Raw genomic sequence first — 17,642 nt, forward strand, 5'->3', positions numbered from 1 at the left:
AAAAAAGTCATAGTATAGAATGTCGAAAAAAAGTCATAGTATAGTATGTCGAAAAAAAGTCATAGTATAGAATGTCGAAAAAAGTGAAAAAAAGTCATAGTATAGTATGTCGAAAAAAAGTGATAAAGAGGCATAGTATGTCGGAAAAAGTCATAGTATAGTATGTCGGAAAAAAGTTATAAAAAGTCATAGTATAGTATGTCGAAAAAAAGTCATAGTATAGAATGTCGAAAAAAGTGATAAAAAGTCATAGTATGTCGGAAAAAGTCATAGTATAGTATGTCGGAAAAAAGTTATAAAAAGTCATAGTATAGTATGTCAGAAAAAGTCATGGTATAGTACGTCGAAAAAAAGTTATAAAAAGTCATAGTATAGTATGTCGGAAAAAGTCATAGTATAGTACGTCGAAAAAAAGTTATAAAAAGTGATAGTATAGTATGTCGAAAAAAGTGATAAAAAGTCATAGTATAGCATGTCGAAAAAAAGTGATAAAAAGTCATAGTATAGTATGTCGAAAAAAAGTTATAAAAAAGTTCTAGTATAGTATGTCGAAAAAAAGTCATTGCATAGTATGTCGAAAAAAAGTAATAGTATAGTATGTCGAAAAAAAGTGATAAAAAGTCATAGTATGTCGAAAAAAAGTCATAAACAGTCATAGTATAGTATGTCGAAAAAAAGTTATAAAAAGTCATAGTATAGTATGTCGAAAAAAAGTCATAAACAGTCATAGTATAGTATGTCGAAAAAAAGTTATAAAAAGTCATAGTATAGTATGTCGAAAAAAAGTCATAAACAGTCATAGTATAGTATGTCATAAAAAAGTCATAGTATAGTATGTCGAAAAAAAGTCATAAAAAAGTCATAGTATAGTATGTCGAAAAAAAGTCATAGTATAGTATGTCGAAAAAAAGTCATAAAAAAGTCATAGTATAGTATGTCGAAAAAAAGTCATAAAAAAGTCATAGTATAGTATGTCGAAAAAAAGTCAGTATAGTATGTCGAAAAAAATTATAAAAAGTCATAGTATAGTATGTCGAAAAAATTATAAAAAGTCATAGTATAGTATGTCGAAAAAAAGTCATAGTATAGAATGTCGAAAAAAGTAATAGTATAGTATGTCGAAAAAAAGTTATAGTATAGTATGTCGAAAAAAAGTCATAGTATAGTATGTCGAAAAAAAGTTATAAAAAAGTTCTAGTATAGTATGTCGAAAAAAGTCATAGTATAGTATGTCGAAAAAAAGTTATAAAAAAGTCCTAGTATAGTATGTCGAAAAAAGTCATAGTATAGTATGTCGAAAAAAAGTCATTGCATAGTATGTCGAAAAAAAGTCATAGTATAGTATGTCGAAAAAAAGTCATTGTATAGTATGTCGAAAAAAGTCCTAGTATAGTATGTCGAAAAAAAGTAATAGTATAGTATGTCGAAAAAAAGTCAGAGTATAGTATGTCTAAAAAAAGTTATAAAAAAGTCATAGTATAGTATGTCGAAAAAAAGTCATAGTATAGTATGTCGAAAAAAAGTCATTGCATAGTATGAAAAAAAGTCATAGTATAGTATGTCGAAAAAAAGTCAGAGTATAGTATGTCGAAAAAAAGTCATAAACAGTCCTAGTATAGTATGTCGAAAAAAATTATAAAAAGTCATAGTATAGTATGTCGAAAAAAGTCATAGTATAGTATGTCGAAAAAAAGTTATAAAAAGTCATAGTATAGTATGTCGAAAAAAAGTCATAAACAGTCATAGTATAGTATGTCGAAAAAAAGTCATAGTATAGAATGTCGAAAAAAAGTCATAGTATAGTATGTCGAAAAAAAGTTATAAAAAGTCATAGTATAGTATGTCGAAAAAAAGTCATAAACAGTCATAGTATAGTATGTCGAAAAAAAGTCATAGTATAGAATGTCGAAAAAAAGTCATAGTATAGAATGTCGAAAAAAAGTCATAGTATAGAATGTCGAAAAAAAGTCATAGTATAGAATGTCGAAAAAAAGTCATAGTATAGTATGTCGAAAAAAAGTCATAGTATAGAATGTCGAAAAAAGTGAAAAAAAGTCATAGTATAGTATGTCGAAAAAAAGTGATAAAGAGGCATAGTATGTCGGAAAAAGTCATAGTATAGTATGTCGGAAAAAAGTTATAAAAAGTCATAGTATAGTATGTCGAAAAAAAGTCATAGTATAGAATGTCGAAAAAAGTGATAAAAAGTCATAGTATGTCGGAAAAAGTCATAGTATAGTATGTCGGAAAAAAGTTATAAAAAGTCATAGTATAGTATGTCAGAAAAAGTCATGGTATAGTACGTCGAAAAAAAGTTATAAAAAGTCATAGTATAGTATGTCGGAAAAAGTCATAGTATAGTACGTCGAAAAAAAGTTATAAAAAGTGATAGTATAGTATGTCGAAAAAAGTGATAAAAAGTCATAGTATAGCATGTCGAAAAAAAGTGATAAAAAGTCATAGTATAGTATGTCGAAAAAAAGTTATAAAAAAGTTCTAGTATAGTATGTCGAAAAAAAGTCATTGCATAGTATGTCGAAAAAAAGTAATAGTATAGTATGTCGAAAAAAAGTGATAAAAAGTCATAGTATGTCGAAAAAAAGTCATAAACAGTCATAGTATAGTATGTCGAAAAAAAGTTATAAAAAGTCATAGTATAGTATGTCGAAAAAAAGTCATAAACAGTCATAGTATAGTATGTCGAAAAAAAGTTATAAAAAGTCATAGTATAGTATGTCGAAAAAAAGTCATAAACAGTCATAGTATAGTATGTCATAAAAAAGTCATAGTATAGTATGTCGAAAAAAAGTCATAAAAAAGTCATAGTATAGTATGTCGAAAAAAAGTCATAGTATAGTATGTCGAAAAAAAGTCATAAAAAAGTCATAGTATAGTATGTCGAAAAAAAGTCATAAAAAAGTCATAGTATAGTATGTCGAAAAAAAGTCAGTATAGTATGTCGAAAAAAATTATAAAAAGTCATAGTATAGTATGTCGAAAAAATTATAAAAAGTCATAGTATAGTATGTCGAAAAAAAGTCATAGTATAGAATGTCGAAAAAAGTAATAGTATAGTATGTCGAAAAAAAGTTATAGTATAGTATGTCGAAAAAAAGTCATAGTATAGTATGTCGAAAAAAAGTTATAAAAAAGTTCTAGTATAGTATGTCGAAAAAAGTCATAGTATAGTATGTCGAAAAAAAGTTATAAAAAAGTCCTAGTATAGTATGTCGAAAAAAGTCATAGTATAGTATGTCGAAAAAAAGTCATTGCATAGTATGTCGAAAAAAAGTCATAGTATAGTATGTCGAAAAAAAGTCATTGTATAGTATGTCGAAAAAAGTCCTAGTATAGTATGTCGAAAAAAAGTAATAGTATAGTATGTCGAAAAAAAGTCAGAGTATAGTATGTCTAAAAAAAGTTATAAAAAAGTCATAGTATAGTATGTCGAAAAAAAGTCATAGTATAGTATGTCGAAAAAAAGTCATTGCATAGTATGAAAAAAAGTCATAGTATAGTATGTCGAAAAAAAGTCAGAGTATAGTATGTCGAAAAAAAGTTATAAAAAAGTCCTAGTATAGTATGTCGAAAAAAATGATAAAAAGTCATAGTATAGTATGTCGAAAAAAGTTCTAGTATAGTATGTCGAAAAAAAGTCATAGTATAGTATGTCGAAAAAAGTTCTAGTATAGTATGTCGAAAAAAAGTGATAAAAAGTCATAGTATAATATGTCGAAAAAAAAAGTCATAGTATAGTATGTCGAAAAAAAGTTATAAAAAGTCATAGTATAGTATGTCGAAAAGAAGTCATAGTATAGTATGTCGAAAAAAGTCATAAAAAGTCATAGTATAGTATGTCGAAAAAAAGTTATAAAAAAGTTCTAGTATAGTATGTCGAAAAAAAGTCATAGTATAGTATGTCGAAAAAAGTCATAAAAAGTCATAGTATAGTATGTCGAAAAAAAGTTATAAAAAAGTTCTAGTATAGTATGTCGAAAAAAAGTCATTGCATAGTATGTCGAAAAAAGTCATAGTATAGTATGTCGAAAAAAAGTAATAGTATAGTATGTCGAAAAAAAGTGATAAAAAGTCATAGTATAGTATGTCGAAAAAAAGTAATAGTATAGAATGTCGAAAAAAGTAATAGTATAGTATGTCGAAAAAATTATAAAAAGTCATAGTATAGGATGTCGAAAAAAAGTCATAGTATAGTATGTCGAAAAAAAGTCATAGTATAGAATGTCGAAAAATGTAATACTATAATATGTCGAAAAAAAGTCATAGTATGTCGAAAAAAAGTCAGGGTATAGTATGTTGAAAAAAAGTTATAAAAAAGTCCTAGTATAGTATGTCGAAAAAAGTCATAGTATAGTATGTCGAAAAAAATGATAAAAAGTCATAGTATAGTATGTCGAAAAAAAGTCATAGTATAGTATGTCGAAAAAAATGATAAAAAGTCATAGTATAGTATGTCGAAAAAAAGTCCTAGTATAGTATGTCGAAAAAAAGTCATAGTATAGTATGTCGAAAAAAAGTTATAAAAAAGTCCTAGTATAGTATGTCGAAAAAAATTAGAAAAAGTCATAGTATAGTATGTCGAAAAAAGTTCTAGTATAGTATGTCGAAAAAAAGTGATAAAAAGTCATAGTATAATATGTCGAAAAAAAGTCATAGTATAGTATGTCGAAAAAAAGTTATAAAAAGTCATAGTATAGTATGTCGAAAAAAAGTCATAGTATAGTATGTCGAAAAGAAGTCATAGTATAGTATGTCGAATGAAGTCATAGTATAGTATGTCGAAAAAAAGTCAGTATAGTATGTCGAAAAAAGTCATAAAAAGTCATAGTATAGTATGTCGAAAAAAAGTGATAAAAAGTCATAGTATAGTATGTCGAAAAAAAGTTATAAAAAAGTTCTAGTATAGTATGTCGAAAAAAAGTCATTGCATAGTATGTCGAAAAAAAGTAATAGTATAGTATGTCGAAAAAAAGTGATAAAAAGTCATAGTATGTTGAAAAAAAGTCATAGTATAGTATGTCGAAAAAAAGTCATAAACAGTCATAGTATAGTATGTCGAAAAAAAGTTATAAAAAGTCATAAACAGTCATAGTATAGTATGTCGAAAAAAGTCAAAAAGTCATAGTATAGTATGTCGAAAAAAAGTCATACTATAGTATGTCGAAAAAAAGTCAGTATAGTATGTCGAAAAAAAGTCATAAAAACTCATAGTATAGTATGTCGGAAAAAAGTCAGAGTATAGTATGTCGAAAAAAAGTCATAGTATAGTATGTCGAAAAAAATTATAAAAAGTCATAGTATAGTATGTCGAAAAAAAGTTCTATTATAGAATGTCGAAAAAAGTAATAGTATAGTATGTCGAAAAGAAGTCATAGTATAGTATGTCGAAAAAAGTTATAAAAAGTCATAGTAGTATGTCGAAAAAAAGTTATAAAAAGTCATAGTATAGTATGTCGAAAAGAAGTCATAGTATAGTATGTCGAAAAAAAGTAATAGTATAGTATGTCGAAAAAAAGTAATAGTATAGAATGTCGAAAAAAGTAATAGTATGTCGAAAAAAGTTATAGTATAGTATGTCGAAAAGAAGTCATAGTATAGTATGTCGAAAAAAAGTCATAGTATAGTATGTCGAAAAAAAGTCATAGTATAGTATGTCGAAAAAAAGTCATAGTATAGAATGTCGAAAAAAGTAATAGTATAGTATGTCGAAAAAAAGTCATAGTATAGAATGTTGAAAAAAGTAATAGTATAGTATTTCGAAAAAAAGTCATAGTATAGTATGTCGAAAAAAAGTCAGAGTATAGTATGTCGAAAAAAAGTTATAAAAAAGTCATAGTATAGTATGTCGAAAAAAAGTCATAGTATAGAATGTCGAAAAAAGTAATAGTATAGTATGTCGAAAAAAAGTCATAGTATAGAATGTTGAAAAAAGTAATAGTATAGTATGTCGAAAAAAAGTCATTGCATAGTATGTCGAAAAAAAGTCATAGTATAGTATGTCGAAAAAAATGATAAAAAGTCATAGTATAGTATGTCGAAAAAAAGTCATAGTATAGTATGTCGAAAAAAAGTCATAGTATAGTATGTCGAAAAAAAGTCATAGTATAGTATGTCGAAAAAAAGTCATTGCATAGTATGAAAAAAAGTCATAGTGTAGTATGTCGAAAAAAAGTCAGAGTATAGTATGTCGAAAAAAAGTTATAAAAAAGTCCTAGTATAGTATGTCGAAAAAAATGAGAAAAAGTCATAGTATAGTATGTCGAAAAAAGTTCTAGTATAGTATGTCGAAAAAAAGTGATAAAAAGTCATAGTATAATATGTCGAAAAAAAGTCATAGTATAGTATGTCGAAAAAAGTTCTAGTATGGTATGTCGAAAAAAAGTGATAAAAAGTCATAGTATAATATGTCGAAAAAAAGTCATAGTATAGTATGTTGAAAAAAAGTTATAAAAAGTCATAGTATAGTATGTCGAAAAAAATGATAAAAAGTCATAGTATAGTATGTCGAAAAAAAGTCATAGTATAGTATGTCGAAAAAAAGTCAGAGTATAGTATGTCGAAAAAAAGTTATAAAAAAGTCTTAGTATAGTATGTCGAAAAAAAGTTATAAAAAAGTCATAGTATAGTATGTCGAAAAAAAGTTATAAAAAAGTCTTAGTATAGTATGTCGAAAAAAAGTTATAAAAAAGTCATAGTATAGTATGTCGAAAAAAAGTTATAAAAAATCATAGTATAGTATGTCGAAAAAAAGTCATAGTATAGTATGTCGAAAAAAAGTCATAGTATAGTATGTCGAAAAAAAGTCATTGCATAGTATGAAAAAAAGTCATAGTATAGTATGTCGAAAAAAAGTTATAAAAAAGTCATAGTATAGTATGTCGAAAAAAGTTCTTGTATAGTATGTCGAAAAAAAGTGATAAAAAGTCATAGTATAATATGTCGAAAAAAAGTCATAGTATAGTATGTCGAAAAAAGTCATAGTATAGTATGTCGAAAAAAAGTCAGTATAGTATGTCGAAAAGAAGTCATAGTATAGTATGTCGAAAAAAGTCATAGTATAGTATGTCGAAAAAAAGTGATAAAAAGTCATAGTATAATATGTCGAAAAAAAGTCATAGTATAGTATGTCGAAAAAAAGTTATAAAAAGTCATAGAATAATATGTCGAAAAAAAGTCATAGTATAGTATGTCGAAAAAAAGTCAGTATAGTATGTCGAAAAGAAGTCATAGTATAGTATGTCGAAAAAAAGTCATAGTATAGTATGTCGAAAAGAAGTCATAGTATAGTATGTCGAAAAAAAGTCAGTATAGTATGTCGAAAAAAGTCATAGTATAGTATGTCGAAAAAAAGTGATAAAAAGTCATAGTATAGTATGTCGAAAAAAAGTCATAGTATAGTATGTCGAAAAAAGTCAGTATAGTATGTCGAAAAAAAGTCATAAAAAGTCATAGTATAGTATGTCGAAAAAAAGTCAGTATAGTATGTCGAAAAAAGTCATAGTATAGTATGTCGAAAAAAAGTGATAAAAAGTCATAGTATAGTATGTCGAAAAAAAGTCATAGTATAGTATGTCGAAAAAAGTCAGTATAGTATGTCGAAAAAAAGTCGTAAAAAGTCATAGTATAGTATGTCGAAAAAAGTCATAAAAAGTCATAGTATAGTATATCGAAAAGAAGTGATAAAAAGTCATAGTATAGTATGTCGAAAAAAAGTCATAGTATAGTATGTCATAAAAAAGTCATAGTATAGTATGTCGATAAAAAGTCATAAAAAAGTCATAGTATAGTATGTTGAAAAAAAGTCATAGTATAGTATGTCGAAAAAAAGTCAGTATAGTATGTCGAAAAAAAGTCATAAAAACTCATAGTATAGTATGTCGGAAAAAAGTCAGAGTATAGTATGTCGAAAAAAAGTCATAGTATAGTATGTCGAAAAAAATTATAAAAAGTCATAGTATAGTATGTCGAAAAAAAGTTCTAGTATAGAATGTCGAAAAAAGTAATAGTATAGTATGTCGAAAAGAAGTCATAGTATAGTATGTCGAAAAAAGTTCTAGTATAGTATGTCGAAAAAGTCATAGTATAGTATGTCGGAAAAAAGTTATAAAAAGTCATAGTAGTATGTCGAAAAAAAGTTATAAAAAGTCATAGTATAGTATGTCGAAAAGAAGTCATAGTATAGTATGTCGAAAAAAAGTAATAGTATAGTATGTCGAAAAAAAGTGATAAAAAGTCATAGTATAGTATGTCGAAAAAAAGTAATAGTATAGAATGTCGAAAAAAGTAATAGTATGTCGAAAAAAAGTTATAGTATAGTATGTCGAAAAGAAGTCATAGTATAGTATGTCGAAAAAAGTCATAGTATAGTATGTCGAAAAAAGTCATAGTATAGTATGTCGAAAAAAAGTCATAGTATAGAATGTCGAAAAAAGTAATAGTATAGTATGTCGAAAAAAAGTTATAGTATAGTATGTCGAAAAAAAGTCATAGTATAGAATGTCGAAAAAAGTAATAGTATAGTATGTCGAAAAAAAGTCATAGTATAGAATGTCGAAAAAAGTAATAGTATAGTATGTCGAAAAAAAGTCATAGTATAGAATGTTGAAAAAAGTAATAGTATAGTATGTCGAAAAAAAGTCATAGTATAGAATGTCGAAAAAAGTAATAGTATAGTATGTCGAAAAAAAGTCATAGTATAGAATGTTGAAAAAAGTAATAGTATAGTATGTCGAAAAAAAGTCAGAGTATAGTATGTCGAAAAAAAGTTATAAAAAAGTCATAGTATAGTATGTCGAAAAAAAGTCATAGTATAGAATGTCGAAAAAAGTAATAGTATAGTATGTCGAAAAAAAGTCATAGTATAGAATGTTGAAAAAAGTAATAGTATAGTATGTCGAAAAAAAGTCATTGCATAGTATGTCGAAAAAAAGTCATAGTATAGTATGTCGAAAAAAATGATAAAAAGTCATAGTATAGTATGTCGAAAAAAAGTCATAGTATAGTATGTCGAAAAAAAGTAATAGTATAGTATGTCGAAAAAAAGTCCTAGTATAGTATGTCGAAAAAAAGTCATAGTATAGTATGTCGAAAAAAAGTCATAGTATAGTATGTCGAAAAAAAGTCATTGCATAGTATGAAAAAAAGTCATAGTGTAGTATGTCGAAAAAAAGTCAGAGTATAGTATGTCGAAAAAAAGTTATAAAAAAGTCCTAGTATAGTATGTCGAAAAAAATGAGAAAAAGTCATAGTATAGTATGTCGAAAAAAGTTCTAGTATAGTATGTCGAAAAAAAGTGATAAAAAGTCATAGTATAATATGTCGAAAAAAAGTCATAGTATAGTATGTCGAAAAAAGTTCTAGTATGGTATGTCGAAAAAAAGTGATAAAAAGTCATAGTATAATATGTTGAAAAAAAGTTATAAAAAGTCATAGTATAGTATGTCGAAAAAAATGATAAAAAGTCATAGTATAGTATGTCGAAAAAAAGTCATAGTATAGTATGTCGAAAAAAAGTCAGAGTATAGTATGTCGAAAAAAAGTTATAAAAAAGTCTTAGTATAGTATGTCGAAAAAAAGTTATAAAAAAGTCATAGTATAGTATGTCGAAAAAAAGTTATAAAAAAGTCTTAGTATAGTATGTCGAAAAAAAGTTATAAAAAGTCATAGTATAGTATGTCGAAAAAAAGTCATAGTATAGTATGTCGAAAAAAAGTCATAGTATAGTATGTCGAAAAAAAGTCAGAGTATAGTATGTCGAAAAAAAGTTATAAAAAAGTCTTAGTATCGTATGTCGAAAAAAAGTTATAAAAAAGTCATACTATAGTATGTCGAAAAAAAGTTATAAAAAAGTCATAGTATAGTATGTCGAAAAAAAGTCATAGTATAGTATGTCGAAAAAAAGTCATAGTATAGTATGTCGAAAAAAAGTCAGAGTATAGTATGTCGAAAAAAAGTTATAAAAAAGTCTTAGTATCGTATGTCGAAAAAAAGTTATAAAAAAGTCATAGTATAGTATGTCGAAAAAAAGTTATAAAAAAGTCATAGTATAGTATGTCGAAAAAAAGTTATAAAAAAGTCTTAGTATCGTATGTCGAAAAAAAGTTATAAAAAGTCATAGTATAGTATGTCGAAAAAAAGTCATAGTATAGTATGTCGAAAAAAAGTCATAGTATAGTATGTCGAAAAAAAGTCATTGCATAGTATGAAAAAAAGTCATAGTATAGTATGTCGAAAAAAAGTTATAAAAAAGTCATAGTATAGTATGTCGAAAAAAGTTCTTGTATAGTATGTCGAAAAAAAGTGATAAAAAGTCATAGTATAATATGTCGAAAAAAAGTCATAGTATAGTATGTCGAAAAAAGTGATAAAAAGTCATAGTATAGTATGTCGAAAAAAAGTGATAAAAAGTCATAGTATAGTATGTCGAAAAAAAGTGATAAAAAGTCATAGTATAATATGTCGAAAAAAAGTCATAGTATAGTATGTCGAAAAAAAGTTATAAAAAGTCATAGTATAATATGTCGAAAAAAAGTCATAGTATAGTATGTCGAAAAAAAGTTATAAAAAGTCATAGTATAATATGTCGAAAAAAAGTCATAGTATAGTATGTCGAAAAGAAGTCAGAGTATAGTATGTCGAAAAAAGTCATAGTATAGTATGTCGAAAAAAAGTTATAAAAAGTCATAGTATAATATGTCGAAAAAAAGTCATAGTATAGTATGTCGAAAAAAAGTTATAAAAAGTCATAGTATAATATGTCGAAAAAAAGTCAGTATAGTATGTCGAAAAGAAGTCAGAGTATAGTATGTCGAAAAAAGTCATAGTATAGTATGTCGAAAAAAAGTCATAGTATAGTATGTCGAAAAAAAGTCAGTATAGTATGTCGAAAAAAGTCATAGTATAGTATGTCGAAAAAAAGTGATAAAAAGTCATAGTATAGTATGTCGAAAAAAAGTCATAAAAAGTCATAGTATAGTATGTCGAAAAAAAGTGATAAAAAGTCATAGTATAGTATGTCGAAAAAAAGTGATAAAAAGTCCTAGTATAGTATGTCGAAAAAAGTCATAGTATAGTATGTCGAAAAAAAGTGATAAAAAGTCATAGTATAATATGTCGAAAAAAAGTCATAGTATAGTATGTCGAAAAAAGTGATAAAAAGTCATAGTATAGTATGTCGAAAAAAAGTGATAAAAAGTCATAGTATAGTATGTCGAAAAAAAGTGATAAAAAGTCATAGTATAATATGTCGAAAAAAAGTCATAGTATAGTATGTCGAAAAAAAGTTATAAAAAGTCATAGTATAATATGTCGAAAAAAAGTCATAGTATAGTATGTCGAAAAAAAGTTATAAAAAGTCATAGTATAATATGTCGAAAAAAAGTCATAGTATAGTATGTCGAAAAGAAGTCAGAGTATAGTATGTCGAAAAAAGTCATAGTATAGTATGTCGAAAAAAAGTTATAAAAAGTCATAGTATAATATGTCGAAAAAAAGTCATAGTATAGTATGTCGAAAAAAAGTTATAAAAAGTCATAGTATAATATGTCGAAAAAAAGTCAGTATAGTATGTCGAAAAGAAGTCAGAGTATAGTATGTCGAAAAAAGTCATAGTATAGTATGTCGAAAAAAAGTCATAGTATAGTATGTCGAAAAAAAGTCAGTATAGTATGTCGAAAAAAGTCATAGTATAGTATGTCGAAAAAAAGTGATAAAAAGTCATAGTATAGTATGTCGAAAAAAAGTCATAAAAAGTCATAGTATAGTATGTCGAAAAAAAGTCAGTATAGTATATCGAAAAGAAGTCATAAAAAAGTCATAGTATAGTATGTCGAAAAAAAAGTGATAAAAAGTCATAGTATAATATGTCGAAAAAAAGTCATAGTATAGTATGTCGAAAAAAAGTCATAAAAAAGTCATAATATAGTATGTCGAAAAAGTCATAAAAAAGTCCTAGTATTGTATGTCGAAAAAAAAGTGATATAAAGTCATAGTAGAGTATGTCGAAAAAAGTCATTGTATAGTATGTCGAAAAAAGTCATAAAAAGTCATAGTATAGTATGTCGAAAAAAGTCAAACTAGAGGAAGAACAGAAGAGACTCACTTGTTGGCTTGACGTAGATTTTGAGCTTCAGACACGGTTTACCAGCCAGGTTGGGATGTGGAGACGCTGCAGAGACAACAGAGAGACGTCAGCAGCAAATACTCTGCACAAGTACTAATACCAGACTGTAAAAATACTCTGTTACAGTAAAAGTACTATTACCACAATGTAAAAATACTCTGTTACAGTAAAAGTACTATTACCACAATGTAAAAATACTCTGTTACAGTAAAAGTACTAATACCACACTCTTAAAATACTCTGTTACAGTAAAAGTACTAATACCACACTCTTAAAATACTCTGTTACAGTAAAAGTACTAATACCACACTCTTAAAATACTCTGTTACAGTAAAAGTACTGAAACCACACTGTAAAAATACTCTGTTACAGTAAAAGTACTGATACCACACTGTAAAAATACTCTGTTACAGTAAAAGTACTAATACCACACTGTAAAAATACTCTGTTACAGTAAAAGTACTAATACCACACTGTAAAAATACTCTGTTACAGTAAAAGTACTGATACCACACTGTAAAAATACTCTGTTACAGTAAAAGTACTAATACCACACTGTAAAAATACTCTGTTACAGTAAAAGTACTATTACCACACTGTAAAAATACTCTGTTACAGTAAAAGTACTATTACCACACTGTAAAAATACTCTGTTACAGTAAAAGTACTAATACCACAATGTAGAAATACTCTGTTACAGTAAAAGTACTATTACCACACTGTAAAAATACTCTGTTACAGTAAAAGTACTAATACCACACTGTAAAAATACTCTGTTACAGTAAGTGTACTATTACCACACTGTAAAAATACTCTGTTACAGTAAAAGTGTACTATTACCACACTGTAAAAATACTCTGTTACAGTAAAAGTGTACTATTACCACAATGTAAAAATACTCTGTTACAGTAAAAGTACTAATACCACACTGTAAAAAGACTCTGTTACAGTAAAAGTGTACTATTACCACACTGTAAAAATACTCTGTTACAGTAAAAGTACTAATACCACAATGTAAAAATACTGATTAACGGGCTCGTCGATTAACGGGCTCGTCGATTAACGGGCTCATTGATTAACGGGCTCATTGATTAACGGGCTCATTGATTAACGGACTCATTGATTAACGGGCTCATTGATTAACGGACTCATTGATTAACGGGCTCATTGATTAACGGACTCATTGATTAACGAGCACATTGATTAACGGGCTCATTGATTAACGGGCTCATTGATTAACGGAGTAATTGATTAACGGACGCATTGATTAACGAGCTCATTGATTAACGGGCTCATTGATTAACGGACTCATTGATTAACGAGCTCATTGATTAACGAGCTCATTGATTAACGAGCACATTGATTAACGGGCTCATTGATTAACGGGCTCATTGATTAACGGAGTAATTGATTAACGGACGCAGTTATTAACGAGCTCATTGATTAACGAGCTCATTGATTAACGAGCTCATTGATTAACGGGCTCATTGATTAACGGGCTCATTGATTAACGGAGTAATTGATTAACGGACGCATTGATTAACGAGCTCATTGATTAAACGGATCATTGATTAACGGACTAATTGATTAATGGAGAGCAAACAGTTTTCTGTTGTTTCTGAAAGGCTAAATGCCAACAAATGTGGAGTGAAGCAGAATACTTTGTGTGATAAAAACATCGACCGTTTCTCTGCTCAACATCAGAAGTATCACAAAGACTGGAAACTGTTAGCCTAGCCTGAGTACTACAGACAGACAGCAGTACTCAGTAGTACTCAGTGTGTAGTACTTACAGACGTAGTAGTACTCATGTCCGGGCCTGAACTCGAAGCCCAGGCTGAAGGGCGTGAACAGCTGGAACTTCTCGGAGAACTTAAGCGGTCCATTGGGGCTCTGCGGCCGGTTGCACTCCCAGCGTTTGAAGCCCTTCCTGTGGTGGTCGCAGCTGGTGTAGCCGTCGTAGTTCACCATGTACAACACGTAGTGCTCCATGCGCTCCTCCGGCTCCGCCCACTCGTAGTGAGGACAGTAGATGTCCAGGTAGTCGTTGATCGCCACCTCCACCGTGTACTCGCCCCGGAGGAACCTGAGGAAGACGAGGAGAAATGATGTCATTTCCTGTTTATAGTACAGGCGTGTTTCCTGTTCACTGCAGCCATTTGGTTTTGTTCCACATGTACGTGTCGTACATCAAACTGAGCGTCTCCATCAGGCAGAGTGAGCTATGACGTTCACTAACAATAAATTATGCAAACCACGTACATATCAGCTGTGCGACCAATATTAGAGGCGTAACCACTTAAAAGATGGGTGAGGAGAACATAAACTGTCTTGTTAAGCGTTCAGTTGTACTTCGCTCCACCCTCGATGTTACACTCTCTGCTGGGCGGAGGAGAGGAGGAGATAGCTACAACAATGCTACCAATTGGACAAAATTACGCAAAAATCATTCCACGTGTAGAAATGGATGCACGAGCGCGTATATATCACTTTACATGTAAACCTATAACATTTTTATGTGGAATTAAAATACGTATTTACAGAGTAAGTTATGCTTATTTGCAAATTGCCCTGTATTTTTGTGGATGTGACTTTACACAACACAAAAACAAAAATACGTTTGCGGGTAGTGAAATATTTGTAGATCATGGTATACATGATGAATTGTCTTCTGTGGATTACAACTATTATCTACAGATCTGCTGCGGTACCAATCGGACAAAATTCCGTAAACAGGAGGGAAGTTACAAACGTCACATGGCCCATAAATCCACAGGAAGCGATCTGCAAATGCGCAAATATCATTCCACGTGTAGAAATAGATGCACAAATGCGTATATATCACTTTACATGTAAACCTTAGAAATACGTATTTACAGAGTAAGTTTTGCATATTTGAAAATTGCCCTTTATTTTGGTGGATGTGACTTTACACAACACAAAAACAAAAATACAATTCAATACAAATACAAATCTTATAACGTCTCTATCTTTATATATCATTTTATTCTAAAATAGAACAACTGTAATCCCTCCGGGGATTAATAAAGTATTTCTGATTCTGATATCTCTTATTAAACAGCGTTTAATAAGGCTTTTATTTCTGGTAAAACAGCGTCAGAAATAATAACCCAGAAAACGATAATTAATTCAGATGAAGTTCTGAGAAAAGCTGCTAAAATCAAAATATTAAATATAAACTTGTGTTACAGATAAATGACACTGTTGTACATATTTTGTATATTTCTGTTGGTTCTAACTGGATGATGAGCTGTGAGGACGGAGGTCTGTCATACCACAGTTTCACCAGCAGGAGGAGCTCTGCAACAACACCTGGGCATTCTGGGTATTCTGGGTATTCTCATATTAACACTCTCCAGGTCATATTCACTTAAAAACACAGACTGACTGTGGTGAATATGTATTATATTATATTATATATATTGTATATTATATATTATATATTATATATTATATATATAATATATATATAATATAATATTGCTGGAGGACTCAGAGACTCTTTAACATGTCTGCTAATAGTTTTGGTCATTTAAATGAAGTCATTTATCAATAAAATCATTCTCAATATTTTCTGTTTGTTTTATTTCTCAGTGAGATGAATATTTTTGGACAAAACGAGACACGTGAAGACGTCACTGTGGACACGTCACTGTGGACACATACTAGTCAGATAAAGAGCTAATTAAAGCTAATTAAAGTATAATGCTGCATAAATAACCCAACAGCTTGATGTGAAACATGTAGAAGGTGTTTTAGTCTCACAGCTGCTGTCGCTGTAAATTACATAATTTAACTGATCGCAAACACAGAACGTGTCACAACGTTGTCCTCAACCATCGACCATCGACCATCAACCATCATCCATCAAACATCGACCATCATCCATCATCCACCATCCATCAAACATCATCCATCAAACATCGACCATCATCCATCAACCATCGACCATCGACCATCGAACATCGACCATCATCCATCAAACATCATCCATCATCCATCATCCATCGACCATCATCCATCAAACATCAAACATCAAACATCGACCATCGACCATCATCCATCAACCATCGACCATCGACCATCATCCATCAAACATCATCCATCAAACATCGACCATCGACCATCATCCATCAACCATCGACCATCGACCATCAAACATCGACCATCATCCATCATCCATCGACCATCATCCATCAACCATCATCCATCATCCATCGACCATCATCCATCATCCATCAACCATCATCCATCAAACATCAACCATCAACCATCATCCATCATCCATCGACCATCAACCATCATCCATCATCCATCAAACATCATCCATCATCCATCATCCATCGACCATCATCCATCATCCATCAAACATCATCCATCAAACATCGACCATCATCCATCATCCATCATACATCGACCATCATCCATCATCCATCATCCATCAAACATCATCCATCAAACATCGACCATCATCCATCAACCATCGACCATCGACCATCGAACATCGACCATCATCCATCAAACATCATCCATCAAACATCGACCATCGACCATCGACCATCATCCATTGACCATCGACCATCAAACATCGACCATCATCCATCATCCATCGACCATCATCCATCAACCATCATCCATCGACCATCATCCATCATCCACCATCCACCATCCATCAAACATCATCCATCAAACATCGACCATCATCCATCAACCATCGACCATCAAACATCGACCATCATCCATCAACCATCGACCATCGACCATCATCCATCGACCATCGACCATCGACCATCGACCATCAAACATCGACCATCATCCATCATCCATCGACCATCATCCATCAACCATCATCCATCATCCATCGACCATCATCCATCATCCACCATCCATCAAACATCAACCATCATCCATCAAACATCATCCATCAAACATCGACCATCGACCATCGACCATCATCCATCAACCATCGACCATCGACCATCAAACATCGACCATCATCCATCATCCATCGACCATCATCCATCATCCATCGACCATCATCCATCAACCATCATCCATCATCCATCGACCATCATCCATCATCCATCATCCATCGACCATCATCCATCAAACATCATCCATCAAACATCGACCATCATCCATCAAACATCATCCATCAAACATCGACCATCGACCATCGACCATCATCCATCAACCATCAACCATCGACCATCAAACATCGACCATCATCCATCATCCATCGACCATCATCCATCATCCATCGACCATCATCCATCAACCATCAACCATCATCCATCAAACATCAACCATCATCCATCATCCATCAAAAATCATCCATCATCCATCATCCATCGACCATCATCCATCATCCATCAAACATCATCCATCAAACATCGACCATCATCCATCATCCATCATCCATCAAACATCATCCATCATCCATCAAACATCATCCATCAAACATCGACCATCATCCATCATC

General features: G+C 30.0%; 1 protein-coding gene across 7 annotated transcripts in view; it reads right to left on the minus strand.

The window, feature by feature from the left end:
• efna2b (ephrin-A2b) overlaps window positions 1-17,642 on the minus strand; it is a 124,529-nt gene that overhangs the window by 30,050 nt on the left and 76,837 nt on the right. For all 7 annotated transcript variants that reach the window (XM_074634471.1, XM_074634472.1, XM_074634470.1 and 4 more), the window contains exons 2-3: window positions 13,933-14,225; window positions 12,119-12,184 (exon numbers count right to left, since the gene is read on the minus strand). In XM_074634471.1, the coding sequence (XP_074490572.1) occupies window positions 12,119-12,184; window positions 13,933-14,225 (359 nt within the window). The remainder of the gene's footprint in view (window positions 1-12,118; window positions 12,185-13,932; window positions 14,226-17,642) is intronic.

This window comes from Sebastes fasciatus, chromosome 5, assembly GCF_043250625.1.
Source record: "Sebastes fasciatus isolate fSebFas1 chromosome 5, fSebFas1.pri, whole genome shotgun sequence".
Taxonomy (NCBI): Eukaryota; Metazoa; Chordata; class Actinopteri; order Perciformes; family Sebastidae; genus Sebastes; species Sebastes fasciatus.